The 16705-nt window shown below is 34.2% G+C and overlaps 2 protein-coding genes and 1 pseudogene across 3 annotated transcripts; all 3 read right to left on the reverse strand.

Annotated features, from left to right (window-relative positions):
• Window positions 1–1055: 1055 nt before the first annotated feature.
• Window positions 1056–16434, reverse strand: LOC120116433 (protein N-lysine methyltransferase METTL21A-like). Of its 2 annotated transcripts, XR_005515547.1 has the most exons (10): window positions 16278–16434; window positions 16133–16200; window positions 15822–15941; window positions 15040–15113; window positions 14908–14965; window positions 14732–14833; window positions 14191–14302; window positions 13516–13682; window positions 11556–11565; window positions 1056–1067 (listed from the first exon to the last, which is right to left on the reverse strand). XR_005515547.1 is itself a non-coding variant. In XM_039136936.1 (8 exons), the coding sequence occupies exons 1-8, from the start codon at window positions 16343–16345 to the stop codon at window positions 13562–13564; spliced, it is 723 nt and encodes a 240-aa protein (XP_038992867.1). In that variant the 5' UTR covers window positions 16346–16434; the 3' UTR covers window positions 13351–13561. The 2 variants fall into 2 exon arrangements, 1 of the variants encoding a protein (XP_038992867.1); XM_039136936.1 differs by lacking the exons at window positions 1056–1067; window positions 11556–11565 and having other exon boundaries at window positions 13351–13682.
• On the reverse strand, window positions 2147–4938 carry LOC120116454 (calcium/calmodulin-dependent protein kinase cmkB-like). The gene is made up of 3 exons (XM_039136954.1): window positions 4707–4938; window positions 2607–2695; window positions 2147–2557 (listed from the first exon to the last, which is right to left on the reverse strand). The coding sequence occupies exons 1-3, from the start codon at window positions 4936–4938 to the stop codon at window positions 2147–2149; spliced, it is 732 nt and encodes a 243-aa protein (XP_038992885.1).
• LOC120116455 lies at window positions 7043–10455 on the reverse strand (annotated as a pseudogene).
• Window positions 16435–16705: the final 271 nt, after the last annotated feature.

Raw genomic sequence — 16705 nt, forward strand, 5'->3', positions numbered from 1 at the left:
ATATTTAGTAATAATTACAATAATACCTCTCTATATATTATTTTTTTTCAATTAAATCATTGTTTTTATTGAATAAAAATAATATTTTTATTATTATTTCGAGTCGAATTCAGATTTTATCTTAAAAAGTCGTGTCGGATCAAGTGAAGAATGTAAAATTTTTGAATCGGGTCGAGTTGGTTCAAACCCGACCCATCCCCATCCCTACTTCCTACCCTAAACCACCACCCCTCATCCGACCTCTCCTACTTAAGGACGATATGTATGCATAAATATTTGAGTTTTCTCTTTAATGTTTGAGTAAATAGTTATTTTAATTTTTTTTTTTATTTTTAATGTATTTGTGATAATAATATATATGTATTTTTGCATTCCTTTAATGTTTAACTGAATAAAGAGAAAACAAAAGAATATTAGAAATGAGAGTGAAATATCATAATTTTACACTGGGAAAAACTAAGCAAAATTGTCTCATTGTGAAATTAAGAATATACCTAATTTAGGTACTATATTTGTATTAAAATAATGAATAAAAATAAAAAAAATGAATAAAACTAGAGTAATTGACTAGAGAAAAATTGGTAAGACTAGTCTATTAATAATTATAATATATTTTTATTTCGAATATTTTATTATTTTATAATTTAAAAGTTCAAATACCAACTGAATAATAGGTAAATTATACAAATGGTCCCTAACTATAAGATATTGTTTTGTTGAGTTATCCGACTATTAAAAGTTATAAAATGATCTCTCAACTATATATATGTAGTTGCTTTGTTGAGTCACTTGACTATTAAAAGTTACAAAATGATCATCCGACTATTCATCATATTTCAAACTAGCTTTTTCGTTAAAAAATTAACGACTATCATATCTCAGTCAGCATGTTAATGTCCAACTTAGACGATCGTTAATTTTTTAACATAAAAAGACGAGTTTTTAATATAATGAATAGTCGGGTGACCATTTTGTAAATTTTAATAGTCGATAGACTCAACAAAACAATATCTTATAATCAAGAGACCATTGGTGTACTTTACCCATTTATAAAAATTCTTTAAATACTAATTTAAAAGAATATGTGTAATTTACATGATGTTTGAGTTAAACCTATCAAGCACACGTGTTTTTCGTGGTTAGACTAATTCTGCAAGATATAAACGTGGTATTAAACCATTATCTGTGTGTTTATATTACATTATTTAATTAAATTGAAGAATTTCAAAGTTAGCTACGCCATCAGACCGACGAATCCTGGGTTTTCTATTGGAACTTTGGACCATACCCTATATATTGCTCAAATACATGAACGAGTATGCACAAATTAATCACCACATGCTTCATTAGTTGCTTTCTTAAATTAATTCAACCCACCCACTTGCCTTTATTAATTAGTTGTTAGGCATTATAACATTTCAATGTTCATATACTATCACTAGGCATTATTATGAGTTAAAGAGATTGTTATATCAAATTTGATGTATGTCAATGGACTTGAAATCCCACACGAAATCATTTATCTTGTTCCCCTCAAATTTGCTTCTTAGTAAAACACTTCCCATATGTCTATCCATAAAAAAAATGAACGCTAAAATCTTTTATACGTGTATATATTCATATAATCTCATGACACAACTATAGAGTTATTGTCATGGTTGTTTATCTTAACTATCTCATCGGTTGAGGTTTATGTATATATTATTCAATTTCGTGATATCATAGTCATGTGATCATTGTTATAGTTATCCATTTTGATTATCTCACTCGTTGAATGTCATTTTTTCCTTTTCGATGTGATGTCCATTCAATCTTATGACACTCTTTTCATAGGATCATTGTTATGATTGTCCACCTTCTATCACACCCACTGAAGTAAATGTTTATTTTGATATCATTTGTCGGGAGATTATTATCTCTTCCTAAAAAATGTTTGATGATGTTAAAAGGTTATGTATGTATGTATCAACGGTTAAAAGGTCATAAATCAAAAGCTACAAAATGTTTTGTACAACAAGGGGAGTTCATGATGTTAAAAGCAAACAATCTTCTCAAAATATCTCCATTAATGGAAACATCTATATCTATAGGAAATGATACAGCGTAAAGAAATGACATCAGTAAATCACTACATTTGCCTATGCTTTTATTTCCACTCCAACCCTATGAATCTGCGAGGAGAAAACCTAATCTTATGCTCCGAAATCGTCTCAAGTTTAGGCGACCAAACTTGTTCTTTAGACCAAACAAGCATCTCATAATGCTTCTTCAACTCCGGTGTGCTGCAAAGGAAGCTATTACCCCCAACCCCTTCTTCTTTGCTTCCATGGATCAACCTCGTTATAAACTCCGGCAAAACCTTAATCAAAACCCTACCATCGGTGCCTCGGACGTACTCGAAAGGGCACTCTCCGAATTTGATCGGAGCAGGTTTCGATTTAGGGTTAGGATTTAAGGTTGCAACAAAAGACGTGGACAACACATTGCTTGAGAAGTGATCGAGGGGAAGAACGAAGTAAGTTTCCCGTTTCCCCGGGCATGAGGTCGTCGTCGATGGCTAAAACGGGTAGCGGGTGACCGATGAAGAAAGAGTTTGCATGGCAAACCATCTTGTCGGGGAACTCAAACATGACCTCGCCGGCTATGTGTTTTCCGGTGAGGATTCGAGTGTTTCCTTCCCAGAAGTTCAGCTTCACTGAAGACCTTGGATTAGGTTGAAAACACGGAGACATTGAATTGCCCATAATATTATTGTATACGATGAATCAAACGAGAAACAGATTGGATTATACACATGAGAAAACAAACAAGAAGAAAGGGTTGTGTTTATATAGAGGAAGAAGGAGAAGGATACAGTTAATATTTGTTTGTGTTTTTGGTGGTCAGCAATGGCGGGCTTCGGAAAAACACTTCATGTACCTCTCAATATCAAGTGGGATATTTTAGTTTATATATTATACTTAAAAGTTTATTTTAGTCCCTCTGTTATAAAAAAATAATATTTTAGTCCATGTAGGTTTAAAATGTTAATATTTTGGTCCTCAATTTTAAAGTTATAGTTAGTTAGTTTAAATATTTTAGTTTAAACACTCTTTAAGTCCATGCCGATTTCGAAATTGATCCCTCTTAAAGAAAGTTAATATTTTATAACACCAATTTATATTATTATTTTAATATCATTTATATTATTATTATTTAGTCTATGTATGTTTAAAAAGTTAATATTTTGGTCCTTAAAATATCATTTATAACTAAACTGAATATTATATTATTCATTTTAAATTATAATTCTATTTTGATAAGAGTACTTTATGTATTTATTTTAATCAAAAAGTACTTTAGGTATTTAGTTTAACCAAAATAATAATTTTAAGTATTTACTTTAACAAAAAATATTTTAAGTGATTGAATAAAAGAATAATATACTTTAAATACTTGTTTATTATACTCTTAGCTAGCTTTAGTCATACTAAAATCAAAGTCAAAATGTGAAACTTTTTTAATATTGTAATTACATTCGAATGTCGTTATATAAAAATTTAAAAATTTCAGGAAACGACTTTCTTTGTCAATCCTTTGATCTCATAAATAAGAATCAAACTCCGATAGATGGATAAGGGCCTAGATGACCATTCCACAACTAAAACCAAGTGACATTGAGCCAATATGTATATACGTACTCAGATAACATGCATCCCTCGAAAAAATCTCATATAATTTAATTTTTTTTAATATATTTTCTGTTGATGATATAATTTCATATTCCTTAAATTTCTAATATAATTTCTTAAGTTTGCACTCATTGACATAAATTCGTATGTTCTTCCCTGACTGATAGTAATAATTAATCTCTCATGTCAGTGTTATCTCCGTAAAAATAAATGTTGATCATGAAATGTGTTTGGTTCTTATTTAAAAAATGGAACTCTCGCCACATAAATAAAAATCAAAATGACGATTCTGTGCCCAAAACCATAGAACATTGAGCCATATGTATACTTACTTAGAACCACGTTTCTAACGTTTAACTAAGTAGTTATTTTATTTTCTGGAATAAGTGAGTAATCAAATAGAAAATTCTTCACAAGGTTCGAATGATGAATCTTCGTGATAATATGATAATAATAAACGCTTCTAACGTTTAACTAAATAGTTATTTTTGTCTTTTATCTTTTTTGGAGTATTTTGACTTCCAACATTTTATTTTGGGACAAAAAAACCCTATTGTTCGTTAACAAATCGACTATGCTATAAAATAGGGCCTTTTCCCTAAAATAAAAGATTGAGAGTTAAAATGTTTTAAAAAGAATAAGGACTAAAATGACTATTTAGTCAAATGTTAGAGACATTTTTTGTCATTATATTGTTATAATATTATCATGAAGATTCATCACGACACAATTTAAGTGTTGAAACTTCGCGATAATATAATAATGACATAATGATAAAAATGCTCATAATGTTTAACTAAATAGACATTTTTTTAGAGTATTTTTAACCTTCAACATTTTATTTTTTTTAGCATTTTGGCTCCACCATTTCTTTTAGGACAAAAAGGGCTTATGTTTTAGAGCATTGAGGGATCTTTTTGCCTAGAATGAAACGATTGGATCAATATGCTCCAAGAAAAAAGAATAGGATCAAAGTAATAATTTCGTTAAACGTTATCTATGCTAATAATAATTTGCAATTATAAATCATTAAACCTGGTTTGTAAAACGCAGAAAGACCAAAATCTGTGGCCTTGTGTGGTGAATCTTCTTCCTTGTTCAACAACAAGAAATTATCAGGCTTGAGATCCCTACAGATGACCCCCATAGAATGGCAAGTGTGCACAATCTGAACAATTGTTCTAAGCAAAGAAGCCGCCGCTCGCTCGGTGTAATGGCCCTTGGCGGTTATCCGATCGAACAGCTCTCCTCCGGCACATAACTCCATCACCAAATGAACCGAATACTTATCTTCGTAAGCTCCACAATGTTAGGCTGCCCCGTCAAATGGTTCATGATTTGTACTTCCCTTCTAACATTCTCAATATCCCCTTTGTTAGCCAGTTTTCTCTTGGTTATTGTCTTGCACGTAAATTGTTTCCCGGTTGTCTTTGTCTACACAAATGTGTGACCCCAAATTGACCCCTACCCAATTCTTTCCCGATCGTGTAGGTCGATTTCACGTCTTCCATCTGTCGGCCTAAGACGGTTCCAAGGGCAGAAGACGTGGAGTTTGAGCGGCGGCGACCGATGAACCTTGCCGTGCATCTCCCTTTTCTTCGTTGTTAACGCCGTCATCAGCCTCGCCACGAGAGCAACAACTTCCCATGGCGGGATGATGGCCTTAAAACAGGCGGAGAAATACCGGAAAGTTAATCTGTTCGGAAGTAAAGAAAAGAAAAGAAAAAGGATAATTGGCAAGAAAGAGTGAGAAAATGATTGTGGAAAAATTAGTGTTGGATCCTCAACTAAGGATCATGATTCTGGCACATGGAAGAACCGAAGAACTCAAGCTGGATCTTAAGGAAAATCATAAAACTCTGAGCAGCAGTTCGACCTCTTCTTGCATCCGGAGCTGTGACTACCAAACTGATTTGGGAAGAGGTTCGACAGAAAAAATAGTAAAGTCCCATGGCATAAACTGATTTGGTTTTCATTGCACATTCCCAAGTTTAGCTTAATATCTTGGATGGTTATCTTGGATCGTCTTCCTACAAAGGATAGGTTGCTCCGGTTTGGAATTGAAACTAATGATATGTGCATCCTCTGTTCTGAAGCAAGGGAATCCAGAAACCATCTCTTTGCTGAATGTAAAATAACTGCTTCAATCTGGAATTCTATTCTTCAGCTCACAGATATTCATAAACCTCTTCTTACCTGGACTGCCCTTCTTACTTGGGCATATAACACATGAAAAGGCAAGTCATTGCTTACTAATATTTGAAGCTTTCTTGGTGCACTCTCAATTATATAATATGGGAAGAAAGGAATCGAAGACTTTTTCGAGGAACCTGCAGATCCGAAGACGAAATTCTGGCCTCAATCAAACAGACTGTAAGAATACAACTTAGCAATAGGGTTGTTAATAGATTGAATAGTACTAATCTTTCTCTTTATAATTCTTGGGGTATAGTATGATTTTTTGTGAATCTTGTCACCCCTTTTTTATTCTTGTTTGTTTGTATTGGATTTGAAGCAATTCTGCTTTCATTGGGTAATAATAATCTAATTATCCCAAAAAAAAGAAATTGGAGGAGATTGATAGTGAGGGAATTTAGGATTAAGGGGTGTTTAAATCACGTCGGTTTGTGTTCCGGCCCATTAAATCCAAATACCTGTAAGTCGGATACTCTTAAAACCCGAATATAATTTGACACCATTCGTAAACTGAATTATGACTATTTTTAAACACGCTAATCGAGGATCAATAATCAGTTTACACATAATCCTTGATCAAACCTTCAATGATCTCTACCTGCTCATTTAATAAAAAGAAAACACCTACAATTAAACATTGTTTTGAAGGTTGGTTAAGTCAAAATTTTCAGTGTTTTAATCGATCGGAGCATCTGGACAACCATGTCAAAGGCACCTAGTGGCACTATGGTGAGGTGCCTCTAGGGATGGACGTAGATGTTATGGGACGGGTTTTATAAAATTTTAGGAATGAAAATATATATCAATAAAAATATTAATAAAATATTTAAATTATACGAGAATTTAAAATTTTTAGGAGGCGATTGCCTCCGTCAGCCTCCTCAGTCCATCTCTGATCCCATCTATTGAAGATGCAAATGGATGCCTTCTAAGACATAATATGTTGTACGTAAAACGTAGCTGCAAATAATAAACACAATAACCACCATTATTAAGCAATAACGAATTGTTGAAGGAAGTTTGATTGCCTTATTGTGAAATGAAACTGTACATCATGGAATGCAAACCCAAAAATGTGAAGTAATTACATTACAGAATCTGCAGATGTGGACTGTGAAACTGTGCTTTCTCAAAGAACCAGATACCATGGAAGGGAAAGTTTTGCCAAGAAAACATATGGCAATACTAGGAGCACTGGACATGTTAAGAGAATCTCAGTAAGTCGGAACCGATGGATCGACCTTGATTGCATACTCATGTATTCCCCCAGATACATTGAATACTTTCCTGAATCCCTGAGCCAAAAAAAAAGCAAAAGTAAATTCGTAAAGAAAGAGTCCGCAAACATTAGTTTGAGTTGATTATAAGGTAGTATTTGTTTGAAAAACTTTCAACCATTTGACAATGAATGTTCAAACACCCCCTGCAGACTTCGTTCTCTAACCCGAGAGCTCTAGGGATAACAATCATCTCTTTAACCACTGAGGTCGCTTGGTTCGTGCTCCAACAACATATCAGAAACAATGGCAATGACAGAAAATTAAATGAAATATGAGTCTGTGGTCAAGGAAAACAGATAAAAAAATCAATGCTACACTTACACTGCAAACCTAAGCTGTGTCTGATGCAAAGGACAATGTAAGGCATTGAATGATATATCATATATTACAGCACAGCACAGCACAGCATAAGAGCAGAGCTGGCAGAACATTGGTTTATATATACATGAAGGTTGGAGGAATGAGAAGCTATGATTCATTATGAAACCCCTGAAAGTGAAAATCTGAACTCCGATAAGCACATGGAATGAAGTGTGAAGAAAAACAAGTAATAAAATTAACCTGAGTCTGTAACCATTTGACAACCTGCAACGATGCCTTCCATGGTGACACTGCATCATACATTTTAACACCGATTAAAATGGAACATTGGTCAGCTAAATGCAGGGGGGGAATGGTTAAAAATCTTGGGATCAACGAGAAAATACTCACCAAGACATATGTATCTTTCATTGGATCAAATTTGCTAGTTATTTCAGGTCCCCAACTTCCTAACTGGCGTAGAAGAAGAACTGGAATCCTGGCAAAGATGCTTGAGACCTGCCATGTGAAAAAGATTGAGACATGACATCATCCTCTTCAAAGGCCAAAACAAAGTGTAACGCCTTAGTATGAAATTTTCCAACTATATAGTGCCTCTTGGTGATATAATTCGCTAATTGAACTAGGTAAAACATTGTATTGCTTGATTTTGTAATGCTACTAAAGTTGAACTTCGGGTAGCTAACCTCAATAACAGTTATGGTTTATGAAATGCTATAATATAATCATCATCATTAAAGAGACTTCAAAAATAATTCCAGTCGAATACTATATTTTAAAACTTCTCAAGCAATAGCTTGTTTCATGACCTAAAGCTTAAAAGCTTCATAGTGATGCTTAATCAATTAAGAGTTGAAATTCTCTTTTATCATATTACCTACACTAAGAATTTAGAGTAGTTTTTTGTTTTTGTTTTCTAAGCATGCTGTAATTGCTATAACTTCTATAGCTAGAGGAAAAAGTTGGCCTAGTAACTTTGCTGTGCATCTCATTCATCATTTAAAAATCTAAATTCGGAAAATCCACGTAAAAAAATTGTTCTTCGAGTTATGCAAGCATACACTTCTTCGGGCTCCCGGACATGTATCAACTGAGCCTCTTCGATGAAACTAGGGTCCTGCAATTTTCCATGAAGCTCCTCTGGTAGAATATCTTTAAGCAATGACTCTTCCCTGAAGCAAGCTAAAGGAGAGTTAGAATCTGCTTAGCTTCATCAAGCACAGATTTCAATTAAGTGTTACAAGCAATACCTCTCAGATAGAACTTGTAACAAGTGCCATCCAAAATTAGTTTTGCATTTCACAACTTTGTTTAAAGGTGCACTAAAAGCAGCCTCCTCAAATTCTGGCACCTAAAATATTTTACCATGACAAAAAGAAGTCCATCAAACATGTTTTCAATTAAATTTTCAACCCTTCTCTTCTTGTCATATAAATAACATGGGATAAAATGCATAGAGAACAAGCAAAGTATCATGAGGGTGAAATCTAAAAAGTAATCAAGATATATTCTACGTTAGAATTCTTAATTTGTAGGTTATTTTTTTACATGCATAAGAAAACTCTGATAAAAAATGCATGATATCTAGCATATGGACTGTTAACTATGCCCTCACATGAACAAGATTTCAAGATCTAAAGGAAATTGGAAGCTTATGGCAACTGCAAGCAATTGAAAAATACCAAGAAGAATCATAAATGGGAGATAAGGTGTAAAACTTTATAAGACCATCATGAAAGACATGGGCATAAAAGTTTGGTAAAATCTTCAAATTCAAGCACTATTTCATAATTCATATGATTAAAAAATCTAAACAATGAATACAAGTTTGAAAGTTGCTACCAAAAATATAATTCCAGCTAGCTAAGATTGTCTCTTGCACAGATTCGAACCCTCGAAACATCCATCTGTTGAAAACAGGGAGTAAGGCCATGTGCATCAAGACCTTGCTTATATTGGGAGCATTGTGCACTAGGTACAACATTTTTTTAGCTTTTAACTTCTCTAATATTTTCCACATATTTGGAGGTTCATAACTCCATATCCATGCTTATGGGATACAAGTTGGATGTGGATACTTTAAGAAAAACAAGGAGTTGAAACAACATGGAATATTCTTAATATATATTTAACTCTTCAAAGGATAAAAGTGGAATCAACATACCATTTGTCCCTTTCTTACCCATCCAAGCATTCCCCCCTTCTCCTTGGAGGGACATATGGAGTAATCAACAGCAAGATCAGCTAAATCCCCCCCTTCACCAAACAAAAAAAACTAAGTTACTTGAGACAGTTAAATATCACACAAGCAACATCAAAAGTGGTTTTAATCTATGCTCTATTTTGTTGTTGCCTTAAGCATTTACTCTTTCTAAAAGATGCTATAAAACAAATGCAAATGCAATAAAGTTGAATTAAAGATTAACAAAAACTGAACAGATGACTAAATACAAGATCGGTTCCAATACAATTATTTTATGTAAGGATAAGATAATCTATATTCCGAATTTATATAAAGAAAATCACTTGTTAAGATTTTAACTTCTTACATTCTAAGTTACCCTAATAAAATCATTGCCCCTTCTTGAGGTAGGAATCAACCAATCCCCAAAATGTGATCTTTTAAGAATACCATTCTCTAAACACAAAATATTCATCGAATTAAAGTTTTAAACACACACACCCCTCCAGCTATTATCTGTTGAAGCTTCTCCAAGAGCTTCTGAACATCTCCTTTTAGAATCAATGCTGTACCATTATTTCTCTGCTCTCTCCATGGCTACTATAGGAGTTAAATGAAGCTGAAAAAGATAACAAAAAGCCAGTTAGAGAAAAGAAGAAAAGAGAGAAAGAAAACAACTTTTGATAAAAATAACCACGAATGCACTGCTGATCAGTTGCAGATTCAAAAATATTTTTAAGGTTGGCACACATATATTAACAACACATGTCTGTCTTAGGTAAAGCATACATTCACCGATGCCCATGGTGTTTTATATAAAATACAAATATTTTTTCTCTAATTATGTTCACAAGAATGTTCACACTTATTAAATATTTTTTGATATTATTTTTTTCGTCAAAGTCCAAGTTAGTGATTCTTCTATAATATTCTTCAAGGATTGAGTCAAATTCAATACATTACCGGACTCTAACTCTCAATCTGTGACATTCTACCTATTAAATCGAGTGATGCTTTTGTTATGTCTATTGAACGAATTTGGACCAAGTGATCTTGAAACATCATCGGTGTCTTAGCTTGATCCTAATTTGTCGTTGTGTTTGTTTGCCCCCTCCATTGAACTGTTCACCTTACTACCTTAGCATCTGCTGCCATGCAACTTCATTTTTTTACATTGATGTACATATCGATAGTAGGGGTCCCTTTTCTGTTAAGTATGGTCTGTCTTGATTCATATCCTCTCGATCCTCGAATAAAGACTTAGATACCAGTATATTAAATATTAGATGAACTCTCAGAATCGCTGATAACTTTAATTTAATATCTTAAAACATTTATTCTATGTCGCATCAACCATTCTTTGTCCATGAAGTTTGATGCATCGTCCACCTCTCTCATGTGTGATAATCTCATTGGAAACTCATCAAGCATAGTGTAATGTCCTCTAAATCAGGTCAGAGAGTTTCGACCAAATTTCGAGTATCACATTGATTATTAAAAAAAACATATATCATATTTAGAATTTTAACTAGTCAATAATCAACACATATAAACATATTTATTATAATCTAGTGAATACACACAAGTTTAAATTTATAGAATATAATATTATTAATTTTAGGACTTTGTTTGTTTTATAACAAATTCAGAATGAATTTATTTGGATTATTATTTTTTAAATCCGATTTGATTTGAAATATATGGGTTTCATATGAAAAACCCGAAACATAATTGAATTGTAAAATTAAATGTCTAAACCGAACCGAAAACGAATCGTAAAATGAAAAACTCAAACTGAACTGAACCGTATAATGTGGTTCGAATCGGTTTTCGTTTCCTTGCTCAGCCCTAATTGGTACAATTGACCCTGACCTCTATGGTGCCTTGTCCATCTTGAAACATGACTCCTCCAGTCCTCCGGTTGCTCTGCCTATTGAACTTTTGGGTCACAATTTAATACCACATGTATCTTCAGTGATTCAGGCAGTATGCATCATAGATCTCACACTTCTCATCATTTACTAACCTTGGCAAATGGATATTTCAACTGTAGATTTCGAGTTCCAGCCTAAGATCAGAAGATAAGTTCATCTTCGGATAGCTAATTTTATTTATGGGTCTTCTCATTGACATTTGTTGATTTGGGTGCTTTCTCATTGTTGCATATGGAAAGGGCATGAAAATGAAGGTAGATCCATTGCTTGTGGAAAATTGGTTCCAAGAAGTTTGCAGTTTATAAAGGTGACCCACTTCTCATAACAAAGTTTATCTTTGCATTGATGCAATTTGAACTGTTAAATATCTGTTAAGTCTGATTTGTTAAGTTCATGGTACAAAAATAGAAAACTATAGACTGCCCCTTCAACTTTACAGTCAGAAAGCTCTAATGTAAGCTGTGAATATGAAGCAACATTTTCAAGGCATACTTCTTTCAGCGCTGTTGAGGAAGTTGCTAGCTGCTAAGGGCTCCTTGTGGATTGCATGGGTCAAATTTTACGTTGTTAGGGGCACGGACGTGTGGAGCTTTGAGCCGAGAGGGCTGGTGAGTTGGAGCTTGAAAAATATCTTTTCATTTAGGGAGGAGGCAGCTCCCGTCTTTGCTGTGGCAAGGAACCCGGGGGTTCTTCGGACCGGGAGATTTGGGATGAAATCAGAATAAAGAGGGCAACGTGTGTGGCATAGGCTGGTGTGATTTTCGTTGCACGTTCCCAGGCACGCTGTAATCGCGTGGATGGCAATCTTGGATAGACTAACAACTAGTGACCGACTTTTGTGCATGGGAATGTGTGGCTAGCGGGTGTGTACTGAGTGGGAATGCAAATGAATCTCGTTCTCAACTTTTCTTTGGATACTCCTAATTGGTTGCGGTTGGAAAGTCATTCTAGCCACCTACAGAATCAATCAACCAGTGCTGGACTGAGATCGTGAGGTGACCTGGGCATGCGCTCATGCAAAGGGTAAGTCCATTCCTATCATTATTTTTAAAATCGCTTGGAATGCATTCATCTATTTCACATTTCATTTGTGAAGAACATAATAGAAGAAACTTTATGAATATGTGATCGATATGGGGGAAATTTTATGCTCTACTAGGGAAGTTGTACAGACTAAAATTTATAGCAAATCTAAAGATAGCTTGAATCCCCAACTGTGCATTGCTTGTGATATTAGGGAATGAGTATCTTGTTTTGGTTAAGTTCTCTTTAAGATTTAACAACTTCCTCTTTGGATATAATGCACACATTTTATCAACAAAAAGAAAAATTAAATGCAAAGCATATTTCCACCACGACAATTTAGCTGTAACACTGCTAGCATAATTTCTCAACACAGTTCCCAGCTTCCATCCTAGTAAATTATGATACATGTGAAAGCAATTTCTGCAGGTGGATGTTGGCTTTGATGCTATAACTCCCTCAAGTCTAAAACTGCATGATCAGTTGCTCACAAGATTTGCTTTATCACGGAAACAACTACAATGCTATTCAACTCCTCAAGACACTAGCAGTAGCAGGCATAGAAACACACTTATTTCATACTGTAAATTTCATAGAACATAACTGAACAACTCAATTATAACCAGAAAGTGCTCCAAAATAGACTAATGGGGCTTTTTGATTAACTTCCATAAACATACAATTAAATCCATCGATGCGGTGCAACTATTCCCAGCCCAGGGTGTTACCAAGTGCAAACAAAATTTAGAAAGTAGGGAATTATCATAAGTAACAATAGATTTTGGAAGCATTAAACTTGCCTTCTAAAATCGTTTCTTGTTGAATATGAGTCATTCGTTGCCAAAACGTCGCAAACAAGAAGGTAGTTTAAAGCATTTTCCACATCAGATCTAATTCCGTTCTTCCACCTTAATGTGCAGTAGTTTCCACAATCCAAAAATATATTCATCACCTCTAACAGAGTGTGATTTCGAAGATGACTCCTTCGAGGTTTCCAACCACAGACCGTGTCCCGGCTACTTCATTTATCAGCATACCATGTCGAGTAGCTTCCGCAATAACCATCAAATCCATCCTGCATTTAATTCCAGCATGATTGTGCTTTAAAAAAAATTGTGTTGGACATGAATGAAGAGCTCAGTCTGCAACTGTGTGACATTAGCGATTGTAAAAAAATGAAACATGCTTGCACCAATATTGAAGTATTAAAAAGGAAATTATATCCAAGAAAAGGTTTGAACTCAAAGTATGTGTGTACATATAGTATAAACTCTAGTGGACTTTGTGTTGCAGACACATTTTTCGGAAGGACTTATGTGCTTTCGTAGGATGCCGGCAAGTGGAGCAACAAAGAATTATGTTTGATGGCGTCAATAAGTTTATGTTTATTAAGAATCTTGTTCAGCTCTAAATAACAAAACAAGAACCAATATATGGCAATGCTTAAAGGGTTATCTGCACAAAATGTAGCGGAAGATAGAAGCTCAAAGCATTTTTATGTTATTCTTTCATTGGGAAGATGACAGATTTATTATTGATATGAATTAGTAATCACATGAGAGAGGAAAAGCTATAAGACTTACATTTTGGCACGGGATACATATGCTAGTATGAATTTGCAATGTCCACGTCCCCTGTTCTTCAGGAGCTGTTCTACAGTATCAAAAAGCAAAGGAACACTTGACTGCTGGAAGCTTGGATATTGTCAAGGACAAGTTTTTACAGCTCCAGTTGTCAAGAGCAGCTATTAGAAAAGAACGATTGAATTATGAAAGAAAGGAAATGAGGCTTTTTTACAACTATCAGGTACGATGGCAGTTCTTCGTGTAATTATAGATAATGGTCCAACAAAGTCGGCACATAACCAAACAGCATCTAAATTCGATTCCACTTTTATGCTACAAAACAGAACACACATCTGCTAAAATAAACAATATATAATGAAAACTGACTGTAAATCTAAGTTATAGCAAGAAACATGTTGAACGGAATGATAATGTTAAATTCGTGTTCAATTCTCAGGTAATTATGATAATCAAAATTTCATCATTCAGAAGCTCAATCTTCGGCGTTTTATTTTATAAATTGCTCGAGAAAAGAAATAAATAAACGTAATCAGGATATAGATATCTGCGCCAAGAATCAAATCAAAACCTCCAGGATATCTGTGTAAAATCCTGGTAATTTGATCCGAGTTTCCCCACTCTAGCTTCTCAGCTTCTAGAGCTGCATGAAAGATGTGAAAAGAGGACATTAACTAACCCACAATGAGTATTCTCAATCAATCTTATTTCTCTCACCAGCACAAAAACCAGGATTTTCAGCAGATGCATTCAGCTGTATGTTTCTCCTAAGGATCTGTATATGATAAGACAACGAGAAAAATTAGCTATAAGAGCTACCAAATATATAACTTAACATTACTATCTTGCCTTCAGCACTTCGTCATTATGATCAGTCAAAAGAATTTGTCGACAAAATCTGCTGCAAAGCATGCCGGTAATACCTATATAGCAGATGACAGTAATCATATTATGTAATCAAGGTAACACTGATGAACGCTATGGAATCCTATAGAACATAACAAAAAACAAACTAGAGTGGAAAAATTCAATTCTTCTGCTATAAAACTCAAAGTTGCAAAACTATTTTGCTCATAAAGGAATGACTCAAAAAATTGAATTTTAAGTTTCCGTTAAGTTGACTATTTGTGCGCACATAGGACTTCAGAACGCATTCAACCTATTATTTCAAAAAGTGAGCACATGAAACATAGGAAGATCTCACTAATTAATAAAAAATCACAAAAGAAGCTAAACTATGCAGGCACATTCGGTAATCGTCTATCAAGCTGTTTTAGATGATTTTATAACAAAAGTATTGGTAGGGGAAAAGGCAGCTCAATGAAACAAAACTCCTTAATCCCTTTTCTTTTCAACCAAAATATCCACATGACATAAGACATACATACAAACTACACCATGCACATGAACATAATTACATAAATGCTCCTCAATCTCCTACAATCTCCTCAGATGCAATATAAAGACTGCCCAATTCTAAAACGCCAAAAACACAGGGAGTAATTCAAAGGGATAAGCAGATATAAGCATGGATTCAGATTCAGGTTATTATCTAACTGTCAAATGTGAGACCTTGAAATTTATGCATTAGTAACTTGCAAAATAAAATGGAAACAGAAAATATGACTCACCTACACCAGAGCCTAATTCAATCATGGAACATCCTTGAAGCAACTCATCATTTTTAGAGAGAAAGTCATTCAAAAGCATTGCACCAGGCCATACCAATTGTCCCGTCAAATCAAAATCAGCTGTTACACAAATAAAATCTAATAAAAATCTCACTTGAATAGTTAAAGACAACCTAAAGCAATTAAGTACAGACCCCCCACCTCACATACACACAACAATAACAAAATAAATAAATAAAGAAATCTTGATGACCCAACACAGTAAATTGAGAAACAGAGAAATGGGTTGTGATTAAATAAAAAGGACTTACTAGAAGCTGATTGAAGACAATATAGCAGGAGAACATGTGACCCAACTGTGAAAGTGGTTAGCTGGTAACTGCGGATATTAACATGTATGATTCAACTAATAGAAAAAGATCTTACAGAGAATGAAGATAAATGGTGTGAAAATACTTGTCATTGATGAAGAAGGATTCGTCCAAGCAAACTATATCATCTTCTTCTTCTTCTTGCTTCACCATTTTTCTAACCCTGCACTGGAGAAATTGTAAAAACGTGGATTTGTGCCCTCTGGCAGTTTCTACTTGTTGTCCTCGCCACGAAATGCATACTTAGGCCACCCCTGATGAGCTAGAAACTGAATCATGTGTCTGGACGTGTCCATGGACCATGGGCCAGGGCTGATCATTCCGTTCTCTTTCAAAATCATGTTTAGTATCTCAACTATTAATTTTGTTCTGTTTCGGTCACTCAGCTATTTCTTTTCAAAATCATATCTAACGTTATGTTTTGGTCTTATTTTGGTCACCCATCACTAGAAATTTAACAAGATTATGGAATACAAACAGTTAAATAGTTGAACTTAAAAAAAATAAAAGAGT

The sequence above is a fragment of the Hibiscus syriacus genome, unplaced genomic scaffold (assembly GCF_006381635.1).
Source record: "Hibiscus syriacus cultivar Baekdansim isolate YM2019G1 unplaced genomic scaffold, ASM638163v2 tig00110295_pilon, whole genome shotgun sequence".
In the NCBI taxonomy this organism is placed as follows: Eukaryota; Viridiplantae; Streptophyta; class Magnoliopsida; order Malvales; family Malvaceae; genus Hibiscus; species Hibiscus syriacus.

Coding starts and splice junctions, on each gene's coding strand:
- LOC120116454 (XM_039136954.1), bottom strand. CDS start 4,938: ATGGAGTTATGTGCCGGAGGAGAGCTGTTCGATCGGATAACCGCCAAG. Junction 2,696..4,706: donor TTCTGCGTTTTACAAACCAG/GTTTAATGATTT, acceptor CAAGGTCTTCAG/TGAAGCTGAACTTCTGGGAA. Junction 2,558..2,606: donor TTGAGTTCCCCGACAAGATG/GTTTGCCATGCA, acceptor TACCCGTTTTAG/CCATCGACGACGACCTCATG.
- LOC120116433 (XM_039136936.1), bottom strand. CDS start 16,345: ATGGTGAAGCAAGAAGAAGAAGAAGATGATATAGTTTGCTTGGACGAA. Junction 14,834..14,907: donor AAATCCTGGTTTTTGTGCTG/GTGAGAGAAATA, acceptor TCTTTCATGCAG/CTCTAGAAGCTGAGAAGCTA. Junction 14,303..14,731: donor GATTCTTGGCGCAGATATCT/ATATCCTGATTA, acceptor GACAATATCCAA/GCTTCCAGCAGTCAAGTGTT.